Source organism: Aythya marila, assembly GCF_965140915.1.
Source record: "Aythya marila genome assembly, chromosome: 14".
In the NCBI taxonomy this organism is placed as follows: Eukaryota; Metazoa; Chordata; class Aves; order Anseriformes; family Anatidae; genus Aythya; species Aythya marila.
Window position 1 is genome coordinate 11229275 of NC_139055.1, and position 27826 is coordinate 11257100.

Here is a 27826-nt window from a genome sequence, read left to right on the forward strand (position 1 = left end):
GGGGGGGGCTCCCGTTGCTGGCTCCCCCTCCGCCGCTCGGCCTCCCGGGCGGGGCCGGCTCCGTGCCCGCCCCCGGCCCGCCCCGCGCCCCCGCCGGTGGCGAGTCCCCTGCGGTACCCGGCGCTGAGTGCGTGTCCCCCCCCCGCCGTGCCCAAGCATCGCCCCCGCTGCGCATCCCTCCCTGCGTCCCCGCTCCCTGCAGTGCCCCCGGAAGACCCCCCCCCCGGTACCTGGACACGACCCCGGTACCCCCAGTTCTTGGCCACCCCGGTTCCTGCCCATCCTTCCCGAGCTGTCGCCCCCCCCTGCAGGTATCCCCCCCCGTATCCATCCCATCAGCAGGGCCCTGCACTTCTCTCCCCCCGGCTCAGCCATTCCCCCTCCCGTGGGGTTGGAGCCGGTCTCTGGCTGTGGGGCTGTGCGGGTGCCACCCGGAGACGTGGGGTCCTCTGAGCATGGGGGTGCCGGGTGCCTCCCCCCAGTGTGCAAAGGGTCTCCAAAAACCAAGGCTGGGGAGGTGAAGCGGTCTGAGCAAGGGGAGCAGGGCGAGTGGAGGGGCAGGGGACAGGGACTTTTGTCCCTTTTTTTTTTGCTCTTTGTCCCTGCAATAGGTCTGCCCCTCAGTGTTGCTGATCCTCTGAAAAAGGGGTTCCTGTTTCTCCATCCTGGCCCCTTCCAGGGGTTCAGGACGGAGCTGCTTTAACACCCCACAGCCCCGAGGCAGTGCGATGCTCGTGTTTCCCTCCCCAGCGTGTCCCTCATCCCCTTGGCATGGTGTCAGGGGGTCTTAGGGGGTGTCAGGCCAGCCAGGAGCCCCCCACGGGGTCCGCCAGCCCCGCTGCCTTGCGTGCCGCTCGTCACATCACCCGCGGCTCGTGGCGCCGCTGCTGCCCAGCACGCAGGGCTGCTGCGGGATGGAGCAGCTGATGAATAAATCAATCCCCCCCGGTGCTGAGGCTGCAAAACGCGGCTGCAAACAGCCGAGCAGCGCTGGGGCCGTGGGCCCGATGGCTGGGGAGGAGCGGCTGAGGGTGTCCCCCCCCCGCCCCGCGCAGCCGCCGCATCCCGCGCAGCCCGCGGCCGAGTGGGCAGCTCTGATTGCCTCCCCCCATGTTTTATTTATCTACGTGCTCGATAGGCAGGCTCGTGCGCTCCGTCCCACATTCCTCCCTGATGCTCCTGCCTGCAGACGGGAGCAGCAGTCGGAATAAGGACCGGGGGTGCAGCGTTTGGGGACACCGATTCCCCTCTGCCTGCCCGCTGCGGGCTCCGGTGACCCGCTGCTGTCACCCTGCCACGTGGCCGCCACTCAGCTGCCACCTCCGTGCCGAGGAGCTTGTGTCCCTCCCTGCAAGCAGAAGCACAGCGCCGTGCCTCTGACCTTTCCCCAGCACTTTGAAGGCTCAGCCAGGCTCTCGCTGTTTCCCCTGCACTTTACCAAGAGCGGCCGTGTCCCGTGGCCTGGGCTGACGTGAGCCACGGGAGGAGGCTGCTGTGACACCTCCCTGCTAGAACCGTGGCCGTGCTCGCTGCTGGTGGCCCTGACGCTGCCGGTGGCCCTGCCGTGGCCCCGGCTCGCCTCCCTCCATCACCTCCAGCTGCCTGTGCCGGAGGAGAGGGAGCCGCAGGGTGCGCTGCTGCTGCCTCGCTGCTAATAAATAAGCCCCAGTAATGAGTTGGGCTCAGGCGGATGGGCAGGTAGGGCAATAATCCCCCGATTAAGTGGACGAGGCAGGCAGTTAAGTGCAGAAAAACCACAAATAAATAATAATCAGAATAATTTAGGAGCAGGGAGGAGCTGGTGGCTGGGTCCCTTAGCCTTTCCCCGGGGCGGCAGGCAGGGCCAGGAGCACTCTGGGAAGTGTAGTCCTGCCTTCTCTGCCCACATCCTCCCCTGGCAGGACGGAAATCTCAGCTTTTCACCCCATTCCTCCCATTGGGCCAAGGCTGGGTGCCCTGCGGGTGGTGGGGCAGCTGGCCTTGAGGCTGGTGAGTGGGCTGGAAACCTCGCTGCCACCTCTGTGCGTGGGGACGAGAAGGGACCCACGGGGAGCTGGGGCAGGGGCTGAGCTCCCGAGGGTGGGCTGCCCACCGGGTCCCTTGGCAGAGGGTCCCTGGGGCTGTCTCTGTGCCACCAGGGTGGGAAGCTGTGGCCATGGGATGGCTGCTTTGCTCGCTCAACCCTACCATGCCCGAGTGCACATCGCTGCTCTCCTCCTCCTCAGGATGGAAACGTGGGCACGGGGAGCCCGGGGGGGGCTGCACAGTGGGGGCTGCACCCTGCAGGGCTGTGCTGGGTGCTGCCAGGGTTTGGGCTTTGTCCCTACACCCCAGGCAGATGCAGAACCCCTAGCGAGCCCAGCACCTCTCCAGTGCTATTGATCATGGCCATGCGAGCCTCACTGCTGAACTCGCAGGGCGATCAATAGTCGTTTTTCTCCCCAGCCTTCACCCTGCTAAGGGGAGCCGCTGGTTTTGCCGTTCCTCCTAGCAGGAGAAGCCATCCAGGTGCTGTCCGGGGGGGCTCCTGCTTTGCCATGATCTATACCAGACCATCAGCTCCAAAACTGCAAGCTGGAGCCTGGCAGTTGGGTGCTGGGGAGCTGGTGGCTCTCCCGTGGCCGTGGGGACAGCGATGCGGGGCCAACACCGGTCCCTGGCAGGGGACGTGGCTCCTTCCCGCAGCAGGCAGCTGGGCTCCGGGGCAGCTGCAGCCACTCCTAAGCAAACACTCAAACACTTTGGAGCAAAGTGCAGGAAACGTGCTCCTGCAGCGGGGGGGTCACCTTGGTGGCAGCGTTTGGTGCTGTGCAGGCGGTGCAGGGGGTGCTCAGCTCCCCGGCTGGACGCGGGAGGGGACAGCCCTCGGTGCTGCCCTGCGCGCTGGCGATGCGCTGCGATGGATTTTTTCCCGTGCTGGCAGCAAGGGGGGACTCAAGGCAGGTGTAATAATCCCCGCGTGAAGTGTAAGAAAAGAAGCTGTTTAAGTATTATCTCCTCAGGCCGGCGAGCGCGCAGCCGGGCCCTTATCAGGAGAAGGAAGGCAGATAAAGCAGCCCTGCCCGTCAGGCAGATGAGCTCGGCGCGGTCGCACGGCACCAAACCTGGCGGGAGAAGGTGCTGGGGAGAAGGTGGCCACGTATTTTGGGGTTTGGGAGAGCCGAGCCTGGCCCCACAGCGCTGGGACCCTCTGCTGTTAACTGTTTTCGGCAGGTGGGTGCGGAGATGCTGCCCTTTACGGCAGGCTGCAGAAGATCGATGTGTTTGCGAAGCCAAACTCGAGAGTTTTTGCCCTGAAACAGCGCGGGCACCTGCTCTGAATGCTAAGCAGCTCCTTGGGAGCCGGTTCCCTGGCACAAAGGGGAACAAACGGGGTGGGTGCAGAGTGCTCAGCCCCAGCCCTCGGCCTGGGGACCACTCTCGGGGGGTCACAGCAGAGAAGGGAATGAGCAGAACCCCCCCCAAGGTGTCAGGCCCTTGGCATCCTCATCCCCAGGGGATGCAGCAGTGACCTTTTTCTGCGGGTGGCTGCTGCTGGTGGGACGGTGAGGGAACACGTGCCAGCAGCAGCACAAGGTGTCCCTGTCCCCTCCGTGCCACCAGCACCCGCGTGCGGCCAGGCACGGGGACGTGCCTTGAGGGCAGAAGTCGCCGAGGCCGATCCCAGCTCCTCGGGAAGCTCCATAATCTCATTCCAGGAGCAAATCACATTCCCCGCAGCCAAGGACATGGTAGATTTTAATAAAAATGGTAATTCCCAGCAGACTGAGCCCGGAGCGGGGAGAGCAGTTGTTGCTTCCCCTCGCTGCTGCCAGGGGAGCGTGGCACTGATGGGGGAGGCCGGGTGCTGGTGGGTGGCAGCGGGGCAGAGACGATCCTGCCCCCGCAGAGCCGGGATTTTGGTGTTATCCAGCAGGATTTGGCCTCTGCTCTCGCCTGCCCGCGCCCTGCCCCACCGCTCACCCCAGCAGCCCGGCCCCGAAAGCCAGAGCTGTTTGTTTGCGGTTTCCTAGGAGAGAAATCACATTAAAAAAAATTAATTACACACCTGAAAACAAAATCTGGCTGCTCAAGTGCACATCAGGGATAAATGGTGTGCTCCAAATTAGACAATTTACAGCTTGGGTAAGTAATGAAGAAACCCATCCTGGTGTGAAGGCGGAGGGGGAGAGTGACCTTGGGGGGTGCTCGGGGCTTCCCCCTGGTCCCCCCGGCCCCCAGCCCCTGCATCTCTTTGGCCCCACTTTGCAACTCCTTGTGGGGGAGTCCGGCAGGGATTTGGGGTGAGTTTTAGCTTTTTTCGAGCAACGAGTTCCCTCAGAAGCAGGTCTCAGCCCAGGGCCCCTGCAGGGATGGCAGGGACGGGGAATGGCCCTGGAGAAGGGGACAGATGGAGGGAAGGGACCCCCGGCACGGACGGGCCCCCCCTTGGCCCCCCGGCCCCCCCGGCCCATGCTGGCCCCTGCAGTCCTTCGCCGCGCGGTGCGTGGGAGGGCTGGCAAGGCGCTGCCGAGGAGTGGGCAGCTCTCCAAGCTTTCCGGCGAGAAGAAAATCATTTCTTTGCCTTATTTTTTCCCCGTACGGCGTCCCAGCGCGTCCTGCGAGCGCAGGGATTTAAAGGGGCTGAGCCCTGGTGCCGCCGGCCCTGGGTTAGGGGCAGAGGGAAGGTTTGGCGTGGCTGGATCCGTGCCGTGGAGCTGAGCTGGGCTTCGTGCGCCGGGTGGTGGCTGCACCTGCATCCTGGCTTGCCCACAGAGGGACCAACCATGGGGCTGTCATCCGGGCAGCACCCACCAGAGGTATAGGGCACCCTATAACCTTGTGCTGTCCCATAGGGCTTCCTGGTGCTGTGCAGGACCTCCCAAAACTCCCCAGGCTGCCAAAACGTGCCTGAGCTGGGGGCACCGGGCTCCCCTCCCCGCTCAGCTCCCACCTCTGCTGGGGGCACCGGGGTGGTCCTGGGGGTCCTGGATCATCACAAGCAAAGCAAACACCCTGCGTTATCCCACTCTGCCCGTGGCAGGAGCCCTGCAGCCCCCCCCAAAAAAAGCTGCAGAGCCTCCCCTTCCCGACGCGGGAGGGAAACTCCCTCCACCTGCGGCAGCGCTCCTTCGGTGTGTGCCGCCGCGGCGCAGTGCAGCGCCGTTATCTCCAGTGCCTGGGAGCGGGGAGCAGATTAATATTCATCACCAGGGAGCGGAGCATATGGAATATGAATAATGCTAATTGTGCCTGTATAGATTTAGCGTAAGAAGCTCCCATGCATTAAGGAGGGAAGGAATTAGTCCTTCTCCAAAGCGTTGCAGGCTCATTAGCGGGGAGGGAACGCCTGGCTGCGTGCGGGTTTCAGGAGGGGGATGAGGGTGAAACTTCTGTCCTGTGCCTGAGAGTGGAAGAGGCTCAGACAGGGGGGTCTGGGGATGCTTGGTGGGCACACGCACCCCCTGCCTCTGCCTGAGCACTCAGAGCCCAAGTGATGAAGCAAACTCGGTCCATGCAGGTACAGAAGAGCAAGGAGGAGCCGCCTGCAGATGTTGCCACCTGCAGATGCCACCACCAGGACCCCCCGAGCCTGGTGTGGGCTCACAGGTCCCCAGGGCTGTCCTGGGGTCGTGGGCTGTGTCCCACAGCTGGCAGACGTGTTGGGCACCCCTGGTGGCTGCCCCAGCCCCTAAGCAGAGCTCGGCACGGCCGCAGGGAGGTGGCGCGTAGCCGTGCCCGGCGTGCAGGCACGTAAAGCACAGCTAACGAGGCGCCGGGGGCGAGGGGACTTCATGCCTTATCCATCCATCCCGCTCGCCTGCCAGGGACAGTGCTTTGTGCCCCGATTTAATCGAATCAGCTCCTGCAGCCCGGCGGCTTTAATAAGGTCAGGAGGAGAAGGCTCGCTGGGGCGGCTCAGTGCAGGAGGCAGCGGGCTGGGGGCTGCAGGGACGGGGCCAAGGGAGCGTGTCCCCTCCTTGTGGGGTCATCTCGGCCTCAGGGGACACTGAGACTCCCCTGTGCCTTGGATGTCCTGCTGGACACGGAGCAGGGGTGAGGGACGATCACTTCATGCTTCTCCCCCGGCTTTCCTGGGCTGCCACTTCCAACCTTCTCAGGCCTGACCGCCGGCATCCTCCTCCCTTCCCCTCAGCATCACTGGGAACGTGGGATTCCTCTTCCTGCACTTTGATCTCTCCAATTTTTAGCTCATTCTCGCTGCCTTATAGGCACTAATCCCTCTGCAGGCATCGGAGAGAATCCACCTACACTTCATGCAGCAATCGCTTAAGTCTTATTGTGTAAATAAAATCTCAAACACCAAATCCCTAATCCTGGGGTGGCTGAGCCTCCGATACCCATTCCCAGGGGTCCTGCCCGATGGAGGGTGGAAGAGGAGGAAGACCACTGCCGTGCTCACTTGCATCCCCGACCTCGGCCCGGATCAAACACCCACGGATGCTTTTAACCTTGGGCTTCTCCTTTTCTCCCCGTCGGTCCACGGCGGCAAGCCCCGGCCCCCTCCCCACTCCGCCGCATTTCTTGAGCTTAGGGGATCAGCCCGGGTGACATTTGGAGGCCGGATATTTCAAATGCAAATTTCCCCCTCGACAGAGAGTGGAATTTGCTCCCTCTTATGAAGGGAACCTCGGGGGAGAGCTCGGCGCCGCGGCCGGCCCGTGCTGAATGCCAAACCCAGCTTTTGGGGCGGGGGAGAGAAATCACTGCCTCCCCCTCCAGCCGCCTCCCCCCACCTTGGTCCCAGCGCTCCTGGGCAAACACTTGTGAGATAATCGTCATCGCCACCGCCGTGAGGAGGCGGCCGAATTTCCCCCAGCCACAGCTGGAGAGCGGCGAGGTAAGAGCGTGGGGTCGGCAGGGAAACCGGCAGCTCTTCTGGGCGGCAGGCGGGGAGGGGGACACCGCGGCTGCCGTCCCTCCAATCCCACACCCGATGGTTTCTTCCTCGGCGATCGGGGTGCTGCTGATATATTATTGTCTCTCTCTCTCTCTCTCTCTCTCTCTCTCTCTCTCCCAGCTCTGAAATTAAAGCTTTCACCACTTTTTCTCGCTGCAGAGGAACAAATGTGTGTCTGGGAGAGAGATTTACACTTTGCTTTCCCTTTTGGAAGCGGAGCGTGATTTTCCAGCGACTGCAGGCACGGGGCCTGTCCTGACGCATCGAGGGAGGCTGGGGCCCTTTGGTGTGGCCGTGTTTGAAAAACACCCCAAAATAGGCGAATCAGAGTATTACTGGGAAAAAAAAAAATTTATTTTTTTTTTTTTCTGCCAAGCCCATCCAGAATGCAAACAAAACCAAAAAACAGCACATCTGGTTTTGGGGCAGGGAGGGTTTGGGGAGGCACAAGAAGCACAAAGCGGCCTGGGAGAGGGGCAGCCCTGGTGGGGAGAGCCCTGGGGGTGTCCGTGGGGGGGCTCAGCAGCTCTGGGGCTGTGCACAGGCAAAAGGCAGCCAGCACAACAAGCAGCAGGGGCTGCAGCAGGCTCGCTGGCCCCTCGCTTGCCCAGAAACAGTTGAGCCAAGGGGGAGAATGACAAGGAGGAGAAGTTCAGCTGCCTCTGTGCACCCAGGAGCTTTTCCCAAGCTCTTGCACCGCTGGCAGAGGGCAGGCGGAGGGCCCCCTGCAAACAAAGATGCACCAAGGAATATCTGGAGCCTCGTAAATATATGCTGAGAGAGGAGGAAAAGGGATTTGAATTTCAACTTTGATGCATAATGTGCTTTCTGTAGAAAAAAAAAAAAAAAAAAAAAAAAAAAAAAAAAAAAAACAGCCTTGTTGGCAGGGAGCGGGCAGCTTCCCACTAAATCTCCTGGAGGAGCGCATTGCCAGTTGCAGAGATAAAACCTCAATGAAACGCTGTCAGCTTCCCCACGGCTCAGCCAACCTCACCTCTCCTCCGCACGCATGGGATGGGGATGCCGGCTGTGCACCTGCAGCCCTGCTGCCCCCCATTTTTGGGGGGGTGAGGGGGATGCTTGGCCCTGCACAGCTGGGGGCAGCGATGCCCGATGAGGGCACAGGCACTCGGAGCGCTGCGGGACAGCCCCTGCAGTGCCTGGTGGCTCTGCTCAAGCACTTGGCTGCCTCTCACTGCATTTTTGGAGGCGGGCAGGGGCTTGGGGCAGGATCCATGAGCTGATCCCACGTCCTGGCCAGCTCGGTGCTGCTGCCTCCTTCCCCTGCTCGGTCCCCAGGCAGGGCAGGGGCGCCTGCTGAGTTCGCAGGGGTATAAATAATGATTTATTTATGTCTCTATTTATGTAAGGCTTATAAATTGGAATGTTTTCTAGGCTCGGGGTTTGCAGACGTAAGCATCACTCGCTGTCTCATCCCTGCCTGCCCCTCGCTCCCTGGACGTGCCCCGGGGGCTCCGTCGGCTCGGGCTCCTGCCCGCCCTGTCTGAGCCGAGCGCCAAGAGATGCTGGCAGGGCTCTGAGGGGAAACCAGCCCGTTAATTAAGAGCTTAATTACCCAATAACGAACGGTGGACTTAGCTCAACCTTGAAACAGGCCGAGCAAGTGAGGCAGGCACAGAGCCCTTGGGGGAGGGAGGGCGGAGGGGGGCCAAGGGGACGCTCTGCTTGTGGAGCTATTCGCAGATCTATAAATGGAGAGAACAAAACCCCGCAGCTCCGTCGGTACGCCTGTCCCCATTGTCCCCGGGGTGTCCCCACATGCCCTTGCTGCCATCCTCCACATGAGTCCCATTCTCCTGCTCACGGATGGCCCCGTGCTGGCTCCTTGGGGCAGGGGGCTGCTGCCTGGCCAGGGCTGTGGGGGTTTGTGGGGGCTGTGGGGTCCCCAGTCCTACTAAAACCACATGGTGACCACGGCAGTGGGATGGGGGCCATGCATGGAGCCCAGGAATGAGTACAAATGACCCAAATATAGGTCAGAACGTGGTGCCAGCAGGAGAAACGTGGGCTGGGGACCATTTGTCCCTCTGCAGTGTGATGTATCCCGGGGAAAGGGAGCCCTGCGCGCTGGGCACTGCTGCTGCCGTGGAGGGAGGGGACTTTGTGAGCTGGAAGGAGAGGAGGATTTCTTTGGCTTGGCTTGTTTTGCTGCAGAAAGGCGGTTTCAGCTCCGAGGGTAGGGGAAATGAAACAGAAAAATGCCTCCCATTAAGCAAAAAGGATCGAGAGCCCTGCATAATAGTGCTGTCTGCAGGGGCTTCTCGCTCGGGATTTGCATCCAGCCCGGCCTCGCGCCAGCGCCTGGAGGGAGCCGTGGCACAGAGGACACACGTGCTGCTGCAGGACACCTGCCCTGGGGGGGGGACGGCCACAGGTGTCACCCACCCCATGGCCACGAGCAGCACCTTCGTGTCACTCTGTCCTGCTGGGACCAGCCCCGGGCAGCGCACGGCTGCAGGCGTTCCTCGGGGATGCTCCATCCTCCTCCTTCCCTGTCAGTTTTGCTAAAAGCCCAGGGAGAAGTGGATGAGGCGGGGGGAGAAGAAGAACATTCACCCCAGAGAAATCAATCCACCCTCTGAGAAATTAATTATCAGCGTTGCATTTAATCAGCATCAGTCCTGCGTGCCTCGGGCCGGAGGGCGTCATGACACCAACCCTGGGGCACGCAGGGCCTGAGCCAAGGGTGGGCTTTTGGGGGATGCTCCAGGTGATGGGGGGGCTTTGGGGGCTGCTGGCACCGCTGCCCTGTGAGGGTGGGCGATGCCCTACGTGGGGACACGTTTCTGTCCTGCTTGTGCCCTCTAGTGGCTTTGTCCCCTCTGAGGTCCCACGGCCACGTGCCCAGTGCCACGGCCACCCTCCTACGGCCACAGACACCCTCCTAGGGCCACGGCCACCCTCCTGGGGTCACGGAGCCGAGGTGGCCGGGCTCAGCCTGTCCCCGTGCCACTGGCACTGCCACCAGTGGCATTCACACCCAGTAGGGAAATGCCAGGAGAAAACAGCTCGGGTCAGCACGGGGGGTCCCCAGTGGTCCTCTCCTTCCCCATCGCTTTCAGGCTGGAAGGGAAGAGTGCTCCTTGGTTTCAAGGTGTTTGGGTTTGGAAGTGTCATTTTTGACACTTTGGGGATGGACCCCAGAGCCCTTCTGGAGGCTCGAGACCCCAGAGCCAAAACTGCTGTGTGAACGACCCCTAAATGCATTTTATTGAAGAAAACCAAACCTTGGGATTTCTAAAACAAAGTTTCTCATTCTTCTGGCTGCTTGGGGCTGTTTGCCACCTTTCCATCTCCTCTGTGCTTAATCACGTGGCAGCCTGAGAAAATGCCAACACACTTTTTTTTTTTTCTTATTCTACTGATGTTTCTCTTTTATCTGAAAGAAATAAAAGTGCTCCTTTGCCTCCGGCCTGCGGCAGCCTCTGCTTCTCAGTGGCGCTCTGGGGAGGGGGACGCCGCAGAGCCCTGCAGCAGCTCCTGCCCCCCCTGTGCTTCCCCCTCCTCACGACTCCTCTCTGTGGGGTTTGGCCCCTGCCCAGGGTGATGGAAAGCACAGGGTGGGAGCAGGGCGAGGGTGGGCTCCTGCGTCCCCACGGGGACAAGGCGGTGGGGGTGTCCCCCTGCACTTGGCTAGCAGGGCAATAGTTCTTATCTGAGAAAGCAGGTGTTGTTTAGCAGCTTCCTAAGCCTTTTCTCCCAGAACTGCTGCTTGTAGAGAGAATTTAATCCCCCTTTTTTTTTCACCTGTGTAGGGGAGAACAAAACCATATGCCACCTGGAGAAGTTTTCTGATGCTGCGCCCTTAGGGCACCAGGGCTGGGATGAGCTGGCACCAGTAAAGCCACGGCAGTGGATGGGACTGGACGGGGAATGGATGCAGGGACCAGGAGCATCAGCCTCACCCTGCTCGTGCTGGCACAGCCCTAGCTCATCCCCATGGCATCGGGCTGGTCCGTGCACCGAGCGGTGCCAGGCACTGGGGCGGCAGCAGCGCAGCCACTGCCACAGGTGTTCTGCGTTTTGGATTCCTCCCCCCTCCAGCCTTGTTAGTACTGAAATTAAAAAGTGTTTGCGAATCGGTGGCTGTTCTCCAGGACCCTAATTAGCAAATCTCTTCATCCCCCCAGGGCTGCAATCTAATAACCAAAAAAAAAAAACAAAAACAAAAACAAAAACACCAAAACCCAACAACCCCAAACCTTGTTTGATGGATCGGGAGTGCTACCGAAACAGTCGGGAGCGGCTCTTCCTGCTTAGTATGGTAATTAAACACTTCAATTGCAATTATTTTCGCAATTAAATAAGTCCCTAATTGTTATCATAGGTGGCAGGGGTTTGGGTGCGTGTGCTTGCCAGTCCTTCCTTCCTGGGCTGAGTGAAGTGGGGGTGCCGTGGGGCCTGCTCCTGGCTGCTGTGCTGCAGGAGGTGAGTCCTCTGCGTGCTGGGCTGCTTTCTGCTGGCACCCCGACATCTCCCCTGCTGGGGGTGCCCACCCTGAGCCCCCCAGGGGGGTCGCAGCTCCCTGCCCCAGGGAGGAGCGGGGAGGGGACGCTGCCTGCTTGGCCGTCACCTTGATGCAGGTTTTTCCCTGCACGGTGCCACCACCCTGGTGGGGCTCAGCGCCCCCAGGACCCCTCTGAGCCGGGCTGGGCTGGGTGCTGGGGGGGCTGCAGCCCTTCCCCGAGCCCTCCTTGCTCTCTGCAAGCCGCTTGCTAATTGCAAAGGCGCAAGGGGGAGGTGGGCGCTGGTCTCGCAGGGGGATCGAGGTGCAACATCCCCAGCAGGGTTGGGGGTCTGAGAGGCTGGGGGGCTTCAGCCCGACCCGGGACCCCCCCGGATAAGCTCCGGGGCCCGGCCGGGAGCGGGGCCGGGCTGCCCCCGGCCGCAAGCAGGGGGAGCTCCGAGCCTGCGCTGCCGCCGGGTCCGGTCCCCGGGGCGCGACGGGGGGGGGGGCCCCGGAGCTGCAGCACCGCCCCCGGCGGGCCGGGCCCCCTCCGTCCCCCTCCCTTCCCACCGGCTCTGGGACCAGCCGGGATCATCCTCCCGGTGCTGCCCTCCCGGTGCTGCGTGTGCCCGGCGGAGGGATGGGGATGGATGGGACAGGGGGGTGCCGGGGGGTGGAGAGGCTCTTCTGGCCCGAAGAAATCAACCATCTCACTTTCCCTCCGAGTTAAATAGGTTTTTATACCGCTGACTTCTGCCCAGGCTCAGTCGCAGACATCCTGGCTTCGCAGTCTTAGTGTTGAGCTATTGGGGAGCGCCGAGCCTGGGGACGGAGCCCGGCTGCTCGGCTGCTCCCCGTGGCACAGGGGGCTCCGGGACCCCTCTCCCTGTGGTGGGGCTGGGGACGTGAAGCTGGCAGGGGGAGCGGTGATGGCCCCGACAACGCCAAAACCTCCCCCCGAGGTGGGACTCCAGTTTGACCCCGCGAGGATGCTGTGGGTCTGGGTGTCCCGTGCTCCTGGCTGTCAGCAGCCACCACCGTGGCCCTTCTGCCATGTCACCCACCCCTCTGAGGGATGGACGTGGCCCTTAGGGCACCAAGGCTGTGGCCCAAACCCCTTTTCCCCACCCTGTGCCCTCCCCTCTCCGTGCCGGCCCTGCTGGGGGAACGTGCTGGCTCTCAGGCACTGCTGCCTGCTGGTGGGGGGCTCCACGCTGGAGGTGTCCTGGCCCTACCGGTGCAGGGAGAGGCTCTTCTGCAGCTCTTCTCGTGGCTCTTCAAGCACACCGTCCTCCTGGGAAGAAACTGGGGCAGGCAGAGGCCTCCTCGGTAGTGTTTGGGGAGGGAGCGAGTGCCACGTGCCAGCACAGGGATCCTGCAGGGGAACAGAGGGGGTTCAGAGGACGTGCAGGGTGCGGGTGGTTCCCTTGTTCCATTTTCCTGCTCCCCAGCCTAAGGGGGGCTGCATTAAGCACGCTGTGCGGCTGGGAGGGACGCGGCGTGGTGCTGTGAGGATGCTCTCAGCGCTGTGTACAGCGAGTGCTGCTGGTGGGGCAGGGCTCAGCAGGCTCCCGTTGCCCAGGTCACCTCGTTTGACACCCTGCTGAGTAGCAGAGCTTTGCTTCGTGGCTTTCTCTGCCTGCTCTTCCCCTCTGCAACGGCCAGCCAGCAGTGGCTGGATCGTCACCTCTGCAAATAACTGGGTCAAAGTGACCCTGAAGGTGTCCCCTAGTGTGAGCGGTGCTCTGCTCCTGGCTGCTGCCTGTCCCTGATGGTGCAGGTGGGTGCTGTGGGGTTTCATGTGGGTCCTGCTGGGGACCCTTTCCGATGTGTCCCCAGCATGGGGTGATGTTTCCTGTCTCCACCCCTGTGTCACTGAGAGGAAATCTGTGGTCACGCCAGGACCTCAGATCTGCAAACCTCTCCCTAGATTGACATTGCTTCACTCTGCTGATTGGGCTGGTGATGTCTTGGGGGAAGCTGGTGTTTTGCCTCTGCCTCATGGAAAGTGAACGTCGTTCACTTTCGGAAGGTGTGTGTGGCACGGAGGGAAAGCATGAAGCAGTAAAACAGGAATTGGTTTTCCCTCTGCCCCTGCTGACGCAAGGCTCACACTGCTCCCTGCTTTTGGGCTGGGGACAGCGGTGATGTGACCCTGGGGAGCTGCGACCTGCTGCTGAGCCATGCTGGCATCCCAACATCACACCCAGGAACCCCCACCCCCGTGGAGACCCATGCACGGGGTCATCAGCATGCCCTTGGCTTGGATCAGTAGTTCTCTGAGACGTGCTCACCCAGCCTGCAGCGTGCAGGTGATTTACTTTTTGCCCCCAGGGCTCAGTCAATACAGGAGAACCCACGTTATCAGCACGCAGTGTTTGAGGGAGCGTGTGAAGGTCGGGGTGTCCTTGCCTGGCCCTTCCCGAGAAGGGCTGCGCCAAGTGGTTCTGGGCAGCTCGGAGGCATCCCCACGCGTGGTGGCGAATGACCACGTCCTCCAGCTTGGCACTGCTGGGGAAAGTGGCAATGCCTGGCAGCAGCTCCCTGCCTCGGGGGCCTGGTCGGAGTCCCTGCAAAAGCTGCCTGTGATTTGTGCGGCGCTGGTGCAGGCTTGCATGAAAATGAAGCGTGCTGGAAGCCTGCAGCCTGGGCGCAGCTGCCTCTGCAGCACACGGAGGCAGCTCCCCAGCAGCCGGCAGGGAAACTGGCAGCCTGAGGGTGTTATGGGATGGCTCTGTGCCCCCACACCTCCAGGGTACCTGGGGGATGAGGTAGGGACAGCGCTGGCCACCTCCCCTGGGCTTGGGAGCAAACGCTGCTCCTAAGTGGGCTCTGGTGTTGCCCCTCTCTGCCCCACATGCCGTCAGGGTGGGATGCCTGGACCTGAAAAAATGCAGTGTGTGCCCCTTCCAGAACCCCCAGCCCCGTACTCACCCTATAGCCCTCGCCTCTGCCGTCGAGTCTCTCCCTGAGGACAGTCCAGCTTTGTCCTTTCAGCCTTGCAGAATGCTGGAGGAGGGCAGCCAGGAGCAGAGGCTGGGAGACGTGTGTCTGAGGGCAGCAGGCTGGCTGAGACTCACGGCAAGGCTTTGGCACTGGAAAGGTTGAAATTGCACATGAAGACACAAAGAACAGAGGGAGAACAGATGGGTCAGTGCCAGCCTGGATGAGCCGAAGTGCTCCTGATTTTGCTGCACGCCCACCAGGCGCTGCCTGCCTGGGATCTGTCCTGCTCTGCCCCTGGAAAGGGCAGCCCGGGGCAGGACGTGGTGGCCGGGACAGGTCCTTTTCCATGGAACTGGCTCCTCTGCTTTCCTTTACTGGGTTTACGTGAGTTCCTTCCCTGGTCAGTGAACAGTGGGAAGCAGCTGTGTTCCCTCTCAGCCCTGCATGCTCCACCCTACCTGGTCGCAACCTACAGAAACTTCTCCTGTGCCAGTGGCTGTGCTGTGCCTGGGGCCTCTTGTTTTCCAGGGAAGCGCTGGGGCCGGTCCCCGTCCCTGTTCCTGACACCCCTGAGACCGCCTGTGTTTCTCCAGGATACCCACTATTGTTCGCTGGTCTCTTCTTTGTGCCTCATAACAGGAAAGGACTTTGTTATGAAGGGCAGCATTTCAAAATCCTCTGCTCTGAATAACCACATGTGGCCGTTCTGAGCTCTGCTCTCATCTGGAGAGGTTCATGGGGCTGTGAAATGATTCACGTTGGCCTTCTCTCTTAATGTCTCTAGAGGAGAGGAGCCAGATTGGTTTGAGCTTGGGGTGAAATTGGCTGCTCCAGGAGCTCCTGCGGCCACCAGGTAGCCCTGGTGGACCCCGGCTGCCTGCCAGCAGCGGGGTGAGCACCCGGTGTTGGTGGTGCTGGCTTTTGGGGAACAGGCTGGAGGGCCCCACGCAGCCCTTGGTGCATCACTTCCAGGCAGATGAGTAAAAGCAATAGAGAAAGTAAAAGCAATAACCGATCATTCAGCCCTCGAGCTACCTTTTATCTGATTGCGAGCAGAAACCACAGCAGTGGTGCTGCGTAGTATGGGAAAGAGCTTTCTGGATTTAGAAAGGTCAAGAAATATCCCTGGGCTTGGGTCTCCCCCCTCCCTTTGCTGCAGTGCCTGGGTCTTGCTTGTGAGCACTGCTGCAGCGTTGGCTGCCACTCACCCGCTTCCCTCGAAGTCCTGCTCCCCTGGGAGCAAGCCCAGATGGGAAAGAGATCTCCTTGTCCCACTGGAAGGGGACGGGAGGTGCTCTTTCTCATGGGTCTCATTCAGATCTACTTGAGCGTTAGGAAAGGGCCTGATCTGCACCACTGAGCAAGTCATGGGGCCTGACCCAGCCCTCTCTGGGGCTGCCCTGACCCCGTCTGGGCTGCTGGAGGTGTCCTCTGGTGTCCCCTTGGGTTTCTGGCCATGACTCCTGAGCAGGAACCAGCTGGTGTTTTGCATTGCAAGAGATGCTCAGTTAATAGCTAAAACCCCAGCTGGTGCTGTGCCGGAGCAGCACAGCTCTCCTTCCACAATTACCTGCTCCCGGGGCAGTGCTGCATCATCTGCATCAGTTCAGCACATCTGCTGAGCACCGAGGTGCCCCTGCACTTGGTGGGCCGGGGTCCTGCCAGGATGAACCCCCCCGGATGGTTGTTCCTCTTGCTAATTGCTTTCCCTGCACTCTTCTGTCTCCCTGTGGCTTATCAAGGTCCTCCTCTCGCAGAGCCCCAGTGCACGAGCTCCCAGTTTGTCTGGGAGCTGCGCTTTTGTTTGTGTAAACAGCACAGCCCTTTTGGTGCGTCTGCAGAAACACCGCTACCACGCCAGGTGCATGTTTTGATATACACCTGCAACCGTGTTTGCTAAATGTTGTCCCTCTCCACTCTTTATTATTGACTTGGAAAGTGAAGAAGAGTTGCAGTTTGCATTTGTTCTGGCTCCTCCGTCCTGCTGTGTCTCCTGGGGCAGCTTCCTCTGCCTCTGGTCAAGCCCTGCCTGAGCATGCAGGGAAGTGTGATGGGGGCTGAGCCTCTTGTGTGGCTTTGTCCTCTGCCTCACCTCCCCACGTTCTCCTTCCCATGGCTTCAGAGCCCGTTTTGGGGACAGAACCAAGGGCACGTGCACGAGCACAGCTTCTCTGCGGGCATGTTGAGGACAGGGAATGAAAGGAGAGCTTATCTGCAGGATGGAAAGTTTCTGGGCTATCGGGGAATTATCAGGCACTGCCTAGAGGTTAGATTAAAACCTGGGAGCAGCAGCTTGCATGGCAGCAGACAGCACATGTCCCTGCTCTCCTTATGCTCAGGGGAGGTGAAGGAGGTGCAGGCTGACCCCTTGGGGATGTGGGATACCACGGAGCACACCCACATCAAGCCTGTCTTCTCCTTGACTGTACCCTACCAGGATGTGCCCCAGGGTTGTTGGGCTCAGGGTGGTTATGGGTGAATTTTTGGCTTCAGTTTTGGGTGGTTGTTTGCATTCCTAAAACCGTTGCCAACCTAATTTTGGTTATTCTTGCTTCTTTCCAGAGATGGGAATGGAACTTGCTGTTGGCTGAGCTCGCTGCTGATGCTGACCCAGAGCCGTGACGCTGGGGCGCGTGTTGGAGCCGAGAGGGGAACCCGCAGAGCCAGGATGGGGACCCAGAGCTCCGCTCCTGCAGGGACTCGCAGCGTGACCACAGGTGCCCTGACACTCTGCGCCCTGGGGACAACACCCCCTTGTCCCCGCTGTGACAGGCAGCGACATTTCCCCAGTGCCCATGGTCGTGCCAGCCGCCTGCCCCCAGAGAGCAGGGCATGGCCAGCTCCTGGGAGCAGCTGTAAATAACAGCTACACCCCCGTGGTGTGTTTGTTAGCAAATTCTGATGGCAAAGTGGTCCCCATTACCCAGAGAAGCCAGGGATGCTTTGTGATCATGGTGGTGCCCAGCCACCTGGCGTAGCTGAACCTGGGCCACCAGCACAGATGGAGGCAGGGCCCCCACTGGTGCTGGGTTGTAAAGAGCAAGGGGTGCCTGGGCAAGGACCTGTCGCTGGGGCATCCAGCTCGGTGCTTAATGACTTGCAGGCTAAATGAAGGTCTAGAAAATGAGGTCCCTACCCCTGCCCTCCTCCCAGGGACGGACCGACCACCAGGGTGCTGTGGGTGAGAAGGCTCTTACCTCTGGAGGGCTCCGTCAACCAGCGAGGTCCCCTTCCCGTTCCTGATCTCCAGCTTCAGGCTTTTCCCCTCCTGCCCCTCCTGCCTGTTGGGGCCCTGCCTGCAGTTCCTGCCCCTGGGCCGCCCCTTCTGGGGGGGTGACAGGCAGGAGCTCCTGGCTCCCCCCGTCCTCCAGCAGTGCAGCAAGTGCTGGTAGGCCACCCGAAAATCCCTGTTGAGCGTGCCGTAGAGGATGGGGTTCAGCGCCGAGTTGGCGTAGCCCAGCCAGAGGACGATGGACATGGGTGCTCCTTTGACGCTGTTGTTCCCCCACACCCCTCGGTACGTGAACACGGTGAAATAGGGGAACCAGCACACCACGAAGGCGCCCAGCACCACCGCCAGCGTCACGGTGGCTTTGTGCTCCTTCACCATGGGTGGCATGGGGCTGTTGCTGCTGCAGCACCACGTGTGGTTAATCCTCTTGGCTTGCTCCCTCGCTATCTTGAATATCCGGTAGTAGGTGACGCACATGATGACCAGAGGGATGTAGAAGGTGAGCAGGGCGTCCACCAGCCCGTAGATGGGGTTAACCTCCAGATCGCACGTTTTGGTGCAGTTGGGGGTGGTGTTCTGCACGGCTGTCCCGTTGGTGTTCCAGCCCAGGTGGATGGGCAGGAAGGAGACCATCAAGGAAACCGCCCAGATGATGACCAAGCCCACGGCCACCCGGGAGGGGGTGACCACCTGCCTGTAGCGCAGCGGGGTGGTGACGGCGAAGTAGCGGTCCAGGCTGATCATGAAGAGGTTGAGGATGGAGGCCGTGCACAGCATGACGTCCAGGCTGGAGTAGATGTTGCACAGGGTGCTGCCGAAGGGCCACTCGTGGGTGAGCTCGTAGAAGGCGGAGAAGGGCAGCACCAGGAGGGCCAGCAGCAGGTCGGTGATGGCCAAGGAGACGATGATGCAGTTGGTCAGGCTGCGGAGCCGGCGGTCCAGGGTGACGGCCAGGCAGACGACGATGTTGCCGCAGAGGGTGAACACGATGAGGATGGTGAGGAAGGAGCCGACCAGCAGCTGCAGGGGGAAGCTCATGGGTTTTGTAGCGTCTGTGACGTTGTTACACGGATCCATGGTGCGGTCGCATGGATGGAGCGGTCCTGCTCTCACCTGGTTCTGCGGGTGCTTGGAGTGAGCCTCTACCAGGCAGCCCTAGAGCCCTTTTCCAAGCCAATTTTGGGCCTGCAGTGACTCGGAGAACACTGCAGTCATCTTCATGTGTTCAGCCTTGTCTGCTGGGAGTGTTGTCTAGGAAAGCCATGGCCCTGCGACTTGCTGCTGCCAAGTGGCTCATCTGGTGCTGGAGCTGATCCCCTGCAGCAGCTGCTGGTGGGTCTCAGCTGCCTTCTTCACCTCTCCTCGGTGAGGTTGTGTCCCATCGGGTCTCACACCTGCCTCATTGTGTGCTCGGGCTGGAGATGGTGGCTGGCAGTGCTCTGCAGGGACAGAGCTTCACTACTTCTTGAGGACAACCTGCAAAGAAAGCATCAAGTAAGGGCAATGGTCCCTTGAGATTCCCATCACCAGCCCCTCCAGAAATAGGGCATCTGTGCCTCCCTGGGCATTTCAGACCATTTAGACCTGAACCAGAGAATCCCTTGGCAGCTGGGGATGCTGCCCAGCCCTGGGGCACCCACGTAGCGTAGCGATGGTGAGCAAAGGACAGGGGTTTCTGAGGAAATGAGTCCCTACAGGCTGGTGGTAAAAAGGGGGCCAGGAAGAACAGAGGAAAGAGTTTTCCTGAGAAAGCAGCACGCTTCAATTATGCAACCTAGTAAAATTAGTCATTGCTGCATGGTTTATGAAGCTCCACAGCTGATCTGTGCCTGTAACTGGGCTTTGAAGTGTCCCGTGCCTCGTGCTGGTCCCTGCTGTCAGCAGCTGTGCTGACTCGAGCATCCCGGAGCACAGATCCCTGCTCTCTCCATTTGGGGTCCTGGGGGGAGCAGGGAGCCCCTCTGAGCGATCTGACACCCGGACAGGAGCTGGCTGGTGAGGCTCTGCCAGCTCCATCAGCTGCTCCTAACGGTGGCTGAAAGCAGCCAAGAGCTTCAGGGCGTGCTTGGATGAAGTTCCTGCTGTGGGGCAGGGGTTCAGAGTGGGGAGCAGCCCTTGCAGGTTTGCTTTTTATGATTACTTTCTGCCTGGATATAAATAATGAAAAGCTATTTTTTTTTTTTTTCTCCAAGGGCAGAAAGCACACAACAAACCCCTCTAACCTGCACGAGGGCTTTCAGCAACCCGTTAGGGTGCTCTCCAGGACCTTGTCGCTATAGGTTCACAGGGCTCCTGGCTCTTTGCTGATGGCAAGCAGCGAGAGTGTCAGGAAGGGGCTCAGAGGAAAAAACAAAACACTGCAGGGATCAGCAAGAGGGGCTGGGAGCAGGCTGGGGAGGAAGGGGCTGGTTCTCTGCAGGGTGCAGAGATGGGGCAAAGTGAAGAGACTCCAGGAGAGAGGAGGTCCTGGGAGAGGCCGCCGGTGAGATTATAACATGCTCACTTGTCAAGAAAAAGATAATGGCACGGAGCGGGCTGGGCTGCTCTTCAATTGATGTGTGCCTTTGACTCAAGGTTAAAGGCAAGCGAGCCAAGGCAGGGAGCATCTGGGAGCGAGTGCCAGGGTAAATAAGTGCTGATTGCCGGGAGCCACGTGGGGATCGGAGGTGACACCTGCAGCCCTGCTGCTTCGAAGGGAACTAGGAGTGAGTGTGAAGTGATGAACCGGCCCGTGGGATGCCTCCTGCTGCATGGAGCGAGCCTGGTGCCAGATGGGGGGGTCTTGGGAATTTGGGTGCTGGGGTGAAGCCCGCTGGGAGCTGGATGCGGTGCTTTCAGCCGTGGTGGCGGCGTGCAGAGCGTTTCCTTGCCTCCCTGCAGCGCGGGCTCTCTCCGCAGCAAGCTCTTTGTTCGCGCACAAAGGGAGCGGGGAACGAGCCGAGCGCTGCCGGCTTGCTGCTGGCAGCCAGGAGAACAGGTTGTTCGCGGAGAAGGGTATTTCCAAGAGAAAGGGATGTTTTTTCATTACTCCTAACGCGCTGGAAATGGCAGGATAAATTATAGGGGGAGTAGCACGCTTAGAAAATGCCGTGGGTGGATCGCAGCCTCCTCCGTGGCTGCTCCACCGCACACCAACAGCCTGCTCCTGCTGCCGGCTCACGGGGGCTGTGCAGGGGGCTCAGCACCCACCGTGGTGAGCCTGCCTGGTGGCTAGGGTCACCCCGACTGTGGGCCAGGGAGCCTGGTTATGCTGCCGAGACCCTCATGGCATGGTCTGCTCCTTCCCCTGTGTTTCAAATCCCCTCGTACAGGCAGCGCTGCTGATCCTGCAGACCGGGTCACTGACAGTTTTGTTTCTTATTGCTTCTCTGATTAGCTCGGGGTGAGAAGCAGACACTTTATTTTTCTTGGGCAGGGAGTAGGAAGCATTTCCAAGTGTGATATGGAGCTGCTGAGCCACGGGGTGGAGCATCCCCACGGAGCTGCCAGGAGCCTTTGCTCCTCCACGGGCTGGGGCAGGACTCGTGGGGCGGATGCAGGATGCAGCACCATGGGCTGGGTCCTGGCACGGTGCTCGAAAGGCAAAACCTGAGCTGGGGAAGGGGGTGGGAGAGGTGCACAATGCCCAGGGTGAAGCACCCAGCTCGGGTTGCTCTCCTGCAGCACTGTCCCTCTGCCACTCTGTCTGCTCAGCTTCATCCAACATGCGGGTCCTCGGTTCCCGTTGTATTTCAGCAGGGTGAATTTATGTCCTCCTCGATGTACGCCCAGGGCAGCCGTTTCCCATGGCAGCCCTTCTAGCAATGGGCTGCATAAATCACACCCTGCCGGCCCTGTCTCATCGGCAGGTTTTACACCTACCTGACTGTCTCCATTAGCACAGCCTGGATGTGCTCGTGGACAAAAATCTCCCTCCAGCCAGCGAGGGAGCAGAGTAAGGCATCGCTGCTGGTTGTCCCTGTAGTGCCTTTCCCAGCGGTGCTGGGGCTCTGATGGATGCTATCGCTGCTGCGAGACCTGGTCAGGCTGCAGCCGTTTTCCTACAGACATCCTAGGGTTCCCTAAAAGCCTGGTACTTCTCCTGTGCTATTTTGGCTGCTCACAGTCCCTAAGTGTATGAATTTGTGCCAGCCCATTTTGTTTCTGTTGATCTTTGGGTCCTTTGGTTCTTCTCCTGCAGCACTTCAAGTCCCCTGCCTGGTTCAAAAGTTCTCCCAGGCATCTCACTAGTGCATTTTCTTGAAGGGCTTCCATTTTCTGAGCCAAGACCACTAAGGATAACCATTAAATAAATTCCATCTCTAGACTAATGTTTAAGGAACTCTATTAACAGCCTTCCCCAGAGCACTACTGATCCTCCTGTTGCGACGTCCTACCGCCTTCCCCATTAGCCAGTTTAACCTCCTCACAGTCCTGGTAGTAATTCCTGCCTCCTGCCCGAAGGGTTATTTTGTGCTCTGTGGAAGCCCATGTACGACTGACCCACTGCATTTAAAATATAAACTATCTCCTCCGGGGAGGAGGCTGTGATTTATCTATGGGAAATTTCTCTTGCACTTTCCCTTCCTCTGCTCCCCCTGCCATTCATCTCAGCAGCCCTTCCTTTGGCGCTGTTTGTTCCAGCTCTCTGTGCGCTTTTGCAGTGAGGCTAATGGGACAGCATCGGTAATATGTTTGCTGCTCTCCATTCATGTGGTTCTACTTCTGCCTTAAAAGGTTCATTGCAAATCTGTTAAAAGCTTAGGTTGAAAGCAGATAGATGGGCAGGAGGGAGTGCTTGGCGAGTGCCTGGGCATGGCAGCCTGTTGTGGGGAGCGTTTCCAGGTCCCTCAGACCCGAAAAGTCCCTGCCTTCTGTTGGTGTGTGTCCGAGCAGGGCGCTGGCACAAGTCACTTAGGAGCAAAGCAAATTCCCCGGCCCCACGGAGCTCGCAGCATGGCATCATGACTTTTTCCAGAATGGTGCTCGAGTGTTTAATCAAGAGATTAAACAGCTGGGTACACTGAGAGGTGCTTCTGGCAGGGCTGCATGGCAGGGCGGGGGGGATTTCTGCTGGGTTAAGGAGGATGTTTGAGGTTTGGTGGTGGGGAGCAGGCAGGGCTGGGAGCTGCCAAAGGGCTGTTCCCACCCTGTGCCGGAGCCATGAACCTGTCTCAAAGACAGGGAAAACCCAAATTCCCCAGAAGCGTGGCTCGAAGGCGAGGTGAGGGTGCCGCGGAAGCCAGCTTGTCATGCTGTCTGCGGGGGCTCACTGAGGGTGTGGGGTTGTTTCTGGTTTGTCAGAGCACCCTTTTGGAAGGGCTGTGCTCCTCCCAACGCCCACACTTGTGGTTTTACCCCTGGAACATCCCTGGCCCCCTTATCTCCATCTCCCCCTGCCCTCTGTGCACCCACGCTCTGATGGGCACATGCCAGCTGTGGCTGGGTCCTTTTCCAGCCCCTCTGCACCCCTGGGGCTGGGGGACAGGCAGGGGGGTCCCACCTGGCAGCACCCCCAGCACTTTTATCCCTGCTCCTCAGTTCCCTCTGCTGCCTGTTGCTCTCTCTACCCCGTCCCAGCCTGAAACCTGACTGATGCACAGCAGAACTTGCTGCCTACGGTGTGAGCAGAGGGGCTGGGGAGGCAGGACACGATCCCCCTCCCCACCACGCTCCCAGCCCTCTGTCCTGTCCCCCCCGGAGGGCAGGGGATCTGTGGGCGAGGGTGTTTGGGCCCTCTGAATGCAGAGAGCACCAAGGGTTATGCGGAAATGGGCAGAGAGCAGGCAGCGCTTGAGAAGTTTGCTCTGTGGTGACTGCAGGAGAGAGGTGAAACTGAAAACAAGGGTGCCGGGCTCCTGGATGTGCTTCTAGCTGCACGAGTCATGGCACAGATCCCACATCCAGCCTGCTGCCCCAAACCCACGGCTGGGTTGGAGTCCTGAGGACAACACCCCCCTCCTGTGCCTGGTGACCAGTCCCAGATACCAGTGGAGACACTGGAAGGACTGGCTTAGGTGCAAGAAGTTGGTTTAGGAGCAAACCTTGTGGGGAGGTTTCTGGGGCGAGATGCTTCACTCCTGCCGGGCAGGGCGCTGCCTCTGCACCCCAGGAATGCTGCACCCAAGACCCCTCTCTTCAAGAGGTCTTGAACTATCAAGAACTAAAGAACTATCAAGAACAAAAACTATCAATGCCCGATAGTTTTTGTTTTGTTGGTCCCCACCAGCGGAAGTCCCCAAACTGCCCTCTGCTCGGGGCAGTGTGAGGGGACAGCACGAAGGTGAGGAGCGGCACCGCCCTCACGCTCTGAGCCAAGCAGGGGGTGCCCAGCACATCCCGACCCACCGACCCCTCCGAGTTCTCACCTAGAAAGCCATTCACCAGCTAACAACCAAGAGGAAAAAGAAGCAGGCAAAGCTTTACCTGGGAACGGCGCCGGTTTCCCGCAGCCCCTGGAGCAGGTGGGAGCCCCAAGTTTCCCCCGGCGTGCGTGGCTTGGTTTGTGCAGGGAGCAGCGCGTGTGCGAGCTGGGGCTGCCTGCTGCCCTCCCTCCTCCTCCTCGCCTACCAATATCCAGGCAGCGCGCTGACTGCAACATGAGTCAGATCACAAGGGGGTGGGATCACAGCCTTGAACTCAGACGTCGAGGTTATCATCCGGCAAAATTTGAAATGCTGAAAGGAGTCGTGTTGCGGGCACGCAGTGTGTGGGGCTCCCCTGAGCCGTGCCAGGCCCAGCAAGGCACTGGGTGCCTGCTGATGTCCCTCGAGCAGCCCCTTGAGCTGCTCCCCATTGCAGACAGGAGCTTGCTTGCTGCTGGAGGTCTGATGTTGTGGGTCTTAGCGTAGAGCTGTTTTTGTGTTTAGTGTGAGCCCCCAAACGCATCCAAGCCTGAAGCTTGGGTGTCTGAGGTGCTTCAGAGGCTGCAGGGCTCTCTGGCTGAGGGGCGTCAGGGGTGTCAAGGCATTCTGGTTGCATGGGGAAAAGAAAAGGAAAAAGGGGCAGAAATCTGCAGAGTTGAAGCAGCAGGAGGAGCCCATGCTGCCCTGCCAGTGCCTGACAGAGGCTCCAAGAGTGTGGCCAGCAGCAGGGATGCTCCCGGCTGGGTGCTGCCCTCGGGGCTGCACCAAACTGGTGGAAACTGTCCCCTGCATGTGCCACTCGGAGGGCTGTGGGGGGCATGCCAAGTGACAAACAGGCAGTGGCAGCCTTTCCTGCTTCTCATATGTTTCTTCTATGGGTTTTAAAGCCTTGTGCAAATATTAACTGCTGGGACAGCTGTGCAAGGAGCTACTTCCCCTTTTAGCTCTTGCCCTAGGGCTGGGCTGGCAGAAGAGCTCTGGCCAAGCCTGGCCATCCCGATGGCTCCACATGGCTGGGGTGAGCAATGCCGGACACTTCTGTGCCCACAGCAAATAGCCAGGGACTGACGTGTCTCACTGAAGGCAGGATGAGGCCCTAGGATCCCCAGCTTAGGCAGAGTTGGATCTGTCTCCTCCACCAGCCAGGCTGCGATGCCCCAGTGCCAAAAACGTCCCTGCCTCAACCCCAGCCAAAGAGGGACACCAGCCGCCCTGGCACACACAGCAAAACACCTTTGATGTGTTTACCTCTGCAGTCCCAAGCACGGATCTATCTTTAATAAGCCGGGGGTCTGCTGGAGCTCCAGTTCTCCTGCTGAGTGGCAGTGCTGTGGTTCAGCAGGGACGCAGAGCAGCTGCTGCGTGGTACGGAGGGAACCCTCCGGCAAAACAAGATTAAAATCCGCTGAGGAATGTTCCTCAGCCAAAGTCACTAGGGTATTGACTTCTATCCTTTGGCTGTGCTCTAGGAAGGATTTTTTTTTTTTTTGGTCTGGAAGTCTCAGGCTGTGAAGTGCTTTGTGGGAATAAAGGGCTCTGGCTATTGGGCCAGGGTCCCCCAACTCCCTCACCCTGATCCCTCCCAGCGCAAAGTCCCTGCTGCCTGGGGAGCAGGAAAGCCACATGAGCTGGGAGCTGGGTGTGCTCCGTCTTTCCTCGGGGAGCCGGGAGAATCCAAAGCCTCCTGCAGCTCCGTCACCCCATGGGCTGCAGCGGGGGCTGTGTGCAAGGTGCTGGCAGGGACATCTGAGCCATCACCGCCGTGCTGCTGGTGACACCGGGGCTTGCCAAGAGCACGCAGACGTCGGAGAAACTCATGGACTGGGACTGAGAGCCCCAAATGGGCTGTGCAGAGCTGTGGTGTGAGTAATGGGTCAGGAAATGAAAAGGTTTTCTGGCATCCCGTGCATGTTTAAACAGCAGTTTATTAAATGTGACGGCAATGCTGGGAGCTGGGATGCTGGGAAAATGCAAGAAAAGCCAGGGAAAGTCTGGGACTTCTGGAACAGGGATGCAAGATTTGGCAAATGAGAGCTCCTAGAAAGCCTTTGTGGAGGAGTTGTGCCCGGAGGGAGGCAGCAGATGTGGGGGACCACCGTAGCAGGTCAGCTCGATAGGGGCCGGGGGAGTCCCAGTGGGATCCCGATACTGCTGGGAGAGCCTGCGCTGGCGAGGTGGGACTTGTGTTGAGCTGTTTCCTAACCAAAATCTGTAGAAAGATCCTGACCCAGACATAGGAGCTGCTCTCCGTGGGTGGATGGGAGAGGGCAGTAGTCCACTCAGACCCTCAGAACATGCAGTGAAGCTAAAAGTCAGGGATTTCCCAGATGTGCTAAAGTGGGTTTTATTAATTACTTAGCTTGTTTTTTCCCCAAAATATATTCCAGTAAAATCCTGCCATGGACAAAAAGGTTAACTACAATAGATTTTCCTGCTTGGGGCTGTGGAAGCTGAAGCACGCTTATGGGAATGGTCGCTGCAAGGGGAGGAGGCGCAGAACAGCGGCAGGGAGTTGGGCACCAGGGCCTGGCCAGCGTGGGAGGGACCCGTGCTGGAGACACAGCCCTGCCCCACGGTGACCCAGCTCTAGAGCAACATCCTGCTGGGAATAACCTACTTGAAGCTATATACACGGGTTGCCACTAATTCTGGCTGTTCCAGGAACATCTCTGTCCCCAGGCACCTTTGTCATACCGGGACTGGAGAAGAGAAGGGTGCTCAAACCTTTCCCACCCTCCTGGGTGTGTCACTGGCGATCCCAATCAGACTTAGCAGGATCCCATCTGCTGCGAGATGGTGTCAGACTACAGACACTGTCTGTGCCATATTTCTATAGCTTCTTAGTGCAGAGAGGGGATGTTAGAGGTTTATTTCCAGTTTTCTGGTCTATTTGTTTAATACAAAACCCTCCCAGCTCTAACGAGGACTGGAGCGTGCTAGCTGGCTTCCCACTAGTATTAAGCATCCTGCAGGTGGCTGAGGGCTCACATTTTCCAGCATCTCCACAGGCCAAGGAGGGTCCTCAATTCACACCCTGCTGCAGGGGACTGGGTGACAACAGGGGCTGTGGCAGCCTGCTTATGCTGCTCCGTGGCTGGCGATGGAGCTGCTGCTGCGTGTGGGAGAGGGTAAAGAAGCAGGGGATTTTTCTGCCCTGACCCACGTATGAATGTCTTCTGATGCAGGTAGGGCTTCCTGAGGGTTGATCTTGGCTGATAGGGGCGTCCTCCTCATCTCCTGGGTGCAGGAGGACTTCCTCTTGATGGAGACTTCCGTGGCTGAAGTGCTCCGTGGGTGAGGGGCACACAGGGTGTGCAGGGCCTGGAGGATGTGTCCCCTGAGAAAAGTCTGACAGAGTTTTGCAGGACCAGACACCACAACCTACCTCTATTTCCAGGTCTGCCTACCTCCGGGAGGAAAAGCAGCCAAGAGCTTAGGTTGCAAAACCAAAGATTAATTTAAGCTTACTCATCATAAGGACCATCACGTGCTGGAAGGAATTTCTCAAGGAAGTTTAAGTTGGATGAAGTCCCAAAGCCTGCCTGGAGCCGCAACACCTGGCATTGCCTGTGTATCGCTCTGGGTGCACCCAGCCCGTGCACGCCACCGGTTGCTGACAGCCACCACCGTGGGAGCGGCCGAAATGGCTCGGGGTGAGCGATCTGCTGCCTGCCAGGGATTGCGTTGGGGTGGAGCAGAAATGGGTGCTGAGGTGTGCCTGGCACGCTCATCTGGTGACAGACACACTGGTGGGGACACCGCTGTGCCAGGGATGGGTGGAGGGGTCAGACCCCACCATGCACAGGGTGGGCATCGCCGGGGCCAAGAGGCAGCACGTTTCCAAATTATGTACTTTTTTTTTTTTTTTTTTTTTTTTTTTTCCTTTACACAGCCTGGAATGAGGCCAAAAACCTAGGGCTGGAATCTCTCTCCAG

The 27826-nt window shown here is 59.5% G+C and overlaps 1 protein-coding gene across 1 annotated transcript; it reads right to left on the bottom strand.

Annotated features, from left to right (window-relative positions):
• Positions 1–11906: 11906 nt before the first annotated feature.
• On the bottom strand, positions 11907–24067 carry HRH2 (histamine receptor H2). The gene is made up of 4 exons (XM_082771908.1): positions 23953–24067; positions 17513–19023; positions 14304–14464; positions 11907–12744 (listed from the first exon to the last, which is right to left on the bottom strand). Exons 2-3 carry the CDS (start codon positions 18622–18624, stop codon positions 14446–14448), a joined length of 1131 nt encoding a protein of 376 aa, XP_082628034.1. The 5' UTR covers positions 18625–19023; positions 23953–24067; the 3' UTR covers positions 11907–12744; positions 14304–14445.
• Positions 24068–27826: the final 3759 nt, after the last annotated feature.